Source organism: Tarenaya hassleriana, unplaced genomic scaffold (genome assembly GCF_000463585.1).
Source record: "Tarenaya hassleriana unplaced genomic scaffold, ASM46358v1 Cleome30, whole genome shotgun sequence".
NCBI lineage: Eukaryota > Viridiplantae > Streptophyta > Magnoliopsida > Brassicales > Cleomaceae > Tarenaya > Tarenaya hassleriana.
Window position 1 is genome coordinate 328,276 of NW_010966178.1, and position 4,270 is coordinate 332,545.

At 47.0% G+C, this 4,270-nt stretch overlaps 1 protein-coding gene across 1 annotated transcript; it reads left to right on the forward strand.

Moving 5' to 3' along the window:
- The first annotated feature begins 1,841 nt into the window (after positions 1–1,841).
- LOC104820434 lies at positions 1,842–4,048 on the forward strand. The gene is made up of 4 exons (XM_010550877.1): positions 1,842–2,441; positions 2,523–2,852; positions 2,990–3,226; positions 3,779–4,048. The coding sequence occupies exons 1-4, from the start codon at positions 1,842–1,844 to the stop codon at positions 4,046–4,048; spliced, it is 1,437 nt and encodes a 478-aa protein (XP_010549179.1).
- The last annotated feature ends 222 nt before the right edge of the window (positions 4,049–4,270 follow it).

The following is a 4,270-nucleotide window of genomic DNA, read 5'->3' on the forward strand; positions in this document are numbered from 1 at the left end:
ATATCACCGTCGACCGAAACCGAGTAAAACTCGTAATTGTATCATTAATGCCCATGTGTCTCTGTGATCGACCCTAGAATACTACGATTGACCCATATACTTGCGTAGTTATATCTAGGAAATAAAACGAGATTAGATCACACCCTACATCGACATCAAGTTTTTGGCGCCGTTGCCGGGGACGCAAAACGGCTGTAGCGATACGATTAGGAAATTGTTCGGTATATGTCATTTTTTTTTCTTTCTTTTTCTTTTTGATCTTCACCTTTTCTCGTTGTTGCTCCATCTTTTTTGTACGCAGGATTCCTCCAGTATATGACAAGGAGCGGTGGGTCAGGAAATCTAGTTCATTTTAACCCTGAAATCGAGAAAACTACTAAACAAAACCGAAAACAACATCGAGAGGGGATGGCAGAACACGGCGTTGTACCCGTACCCGGAGATGCGCATGTAAATGAAGAAATCTTTGCGCAGTACAATGCTCCCAAACACACTGAGCTCATGTCCGACATACGGATGCCGGAGGTTGACATGACAAGATTCGTGCTGACTCCCACCACTATCCAAATGCTGAGCGCCATGGCCTTCCGGGGTAGGCCGAACGAAGATCCCAATGCACCCTCACGAGGTTCAAGATGATGTGCCGATCCATCAAGAGAGCCGATCAGGTAACCGAAGATGCAATCCGCCTGATTGCTTTCTCATGGACGTTGATCGACGCAGCGCTCGACTGGCTCTATGAACTCGAACCGGATTCCATTCATACATGGAACCAACTAGAGAGCCAGGTCATGCAACACTTCTTCTCCCCACATCGCACTCAAGCCTCCTTAAACAATATTCACTCGTTCAAGCAAGACCACGGGGAGAGTCTGCACGAAGCGTGAAAAAGATACAAGGGCTACCAAAAATCGTGCCCTCACCACGGCCTCGACAAGAACTACCTGATCAACACGTTCATCATAGGTTTATGACCAGATACCCGGACATTGATCCGAACCGCCTATGGAGGAAGCATTTCTCACATGTCCTTCACGGATCTTGAACAACACATTGATCAAATGGCAAGAGAAGAAGATTCTCCACTTGAGTTCGTAAGAGACATGCCCAGGAAAGATAGCGACGCTAAGCTGCAACTGGTGCTAGACGAACTCGCTGCACTAAAGATGAAACTTGCTAATGCAAGCTTTGTTTCCTCTACAAGCACATCAATTGGTCAGCAAGGCGAGCTCGCTTTGTACGCTGTTGACGAAGGAATAGAAGATGTGAATTATGTCGCCAATAACCCTTATTCTAACACGTACAACCCAAGATATAGGAACCATCCAAATCTCTCCTGGAGGAACAACAATGTCCTGAACCCTCCGCAAAATAATTATCGGCCAATGCAGAACCAGAACCAGCGGATTCCGCCAAGGTTTGCCTTTCAGCCGCGGGGCCCCACCAATGCAGAATCAAGGGCCGATTCAGAACCAACCATACAGACCTCCGGTTCAGAATTTTCGAGCACCTACACCTCCTACACCACAACAAGATGGTGACTCGGAGATCAAGGCAATGTTAGCACAACTTTTACAAGGACAAAAGACGCAAGAAACGGTGCTACATAGCCTGAAGATGGACCAAGAGGAGGTAAAGAATCAAGTGGGGAGCATGCAGTCTCAAGTGGATGGGATGCAGTCGCATCTAAAATTACTCGACAACCAGGTTGCCCAGATGGCCTCGGCATCTCAAAGACCAAGCGGGTCACTTCCCGGAAGCCTGAGATCAACCCACGAGAACACTGCAATGCTATCACCCTGAGAAGTGGCAAGCAGCTTGAAGAAGTCACTTCACCAATGATGGAAAAGGGGCAAAGCTCCAAAGGCAAAGAGGTCGTGAACGAAGAAGCTGAGGAAGTCTATGTTCCTCCACCATCAAGACCTCCGTTCGTTCCTTTTCCATCTCGCCTGAAGAAGCACAATGAGGACCGACAATTCGCGAGATTTGCCGAGATGCTGAAAAAGCTTGAGATCACCATGCCTTTCACAGAAGCCATCCTGCAGATGTCGTCTTACACAAAGTTTCTCAAGGACATACTCACGAAGAAGCGAGTCGTGGAAAAAGAGACGGTATCGCTCAACACCGAATGCAGTGCGCTAATTCAACATGAGTTACCACCCAAACAAGCTGACCCAGGAAGCTTCTCGATACCCTGCAAATTGGGTAATGTCTCCATTGACAAGGCATTATGTGATCTGGGGGCCAGTGTTAGCCTTCTCCCACTATCGATATTCAAGAAGTTGAATGTGGGAGAGTTGAAACCGACAAGGATGGCGCTCCAGCTTACTGATAGATCGGTAAAATTTCCCGCTGGGATATTGGAAGATGTGCCACTTAAGGTGGGAAACTTCTTTGTACCAGTCGACTTCGTGGTATTGGATATGGACGAGGACTCGAGAGTACCGATCATACTTGGTCGTCCATTCCTTAACACCGCAGACGCAGTCATCCATGTGAGAGCTGGCAGGCTGACGATGAAGATTGGCGATGAGACGGTGGAGTTCACACTTGATCAGAACCTCAAGCAACCCTCTGTCATGGAATCTTCATACTTCATCGACATGATCAAAGTTTTGACGGAGGAGGTATTTGATCAATTGCAAGATCGCGATCCTCTGAAGATGATACTTCTAAACCCTGAGAAAACTGACAAGGAACATATATGGACCTTTAGCCGAATCCTGGATACACCCGACATACCCCCGATGGATCTATCAAAGCCCCCGATTCAGGCTATTCTGTCCTCTGAGGGTGACACCAATCTTGAGATCACTGCCACTAATCGAGCCCAAGAATCCAAAGAGACTCCAGTCATCACATCTTCTCCGCTTAGACCCGACTGGAGTCGACTAAACTGAAGCCCTTACCACAAGGGCTTAGGTATGAATTTCTCGGCTCAGACTGAACTTACCCTGTGATTATCAGTTCTTCCTTGGATGATGCTCAGGTACAGGAGCTGCTAAACATGCTTCGAAAGTACAGGAAGGTCATAGGGTACACAATTGCGGATGTTAAGGAAATCAACCATTTCCTTTGCATGCATAGGATCCATCTGGAGGACGAATGCAAGACTTCCATTGAGCATCAACGACGCCTCAACCCGATGCTGCAAGAAGTGGTGAAGAAAGAGATAATGAAGCTTCTCGATGCAGATATCATTTTTCCTATCTCTGATAGCCATTGGGTGAGTCCTGTATAGGTCGTTCCGAAGAAGGGAGGAATGAAGGTGGTCACCAACGAAAAGAACGAGCTCATTCAGACGAGAACGATGACCGGTTGGCGCATGTGTATTGACTATCGCAAACTGAACGCCAACACGAGGAAGGACCATTTTCCACTGCCATTCATCAACTAGATGCTAGAACGCCTCGCTTTACACTCGTACTTCTGTTTTCTCGACGAGTACTCAGGTTTTTTCCAGATCCCCATTCATCCTAATGATCAGGATAAAACTACATTTACTTGCCCGTATGAAACTTATGCCTATCGTCGCATGCCATTTGGATTGTGTAACGCTCCGGCGACATTCCAACGGTGTATGATGGCCATATTTTCCGATGTGATCGAGGAGTCGATGGAGGTGTTTATGGACGATTTCTCCGTTCATGGACCCTCCTTCGATATGTGTCTAATGAATTTATCTCGAGTGTTAGACAGGTGTTCGCAGGAAAATCTGGTACTCAACTGGGAGAAATGCCATTTCATGGTCTGAGAAGGGATTGTTTTGGGTCACAAGATCTCAGAGAAAGGGATCGAGGTTGACAATGCCAAAGTCGAGGTGATCGAGAAACTGCCACCACCGCATAATGTCAAAGCTATCCGCAGTTTCTTGGGCCATGCGGGGTTTTATAGGAGGTTCATCAAAGACTTTTCAAAAGTCTCGAAGTCGCTCACCGACCTACTTTGTAAGGACGCGCCGTTTATCTATACTGCAGAATGTGATGCCGCGTTCCAAACTCTGAAAAAGGCATTAGTATCTCCGCCGATTATTCAGCCTCCTGATTAGAGCCTTCTTTTTGAGATCATGTGTGATGCCAGCGACTATGCTGTAGGAGCAGTTTTGGGTCAGCGGAAGAACAAGCGATTACATGCCATATACTATGCTAGTCGCACACTTGACGACGCTCAGATAAACTACACCACAACCGAGAAGGGGATGCTCGCCATAGTCTATGCTTTCGAAAAGTTTAGGTCTTACCTAGCCGGATCGAAAGTGATAGTCTACACT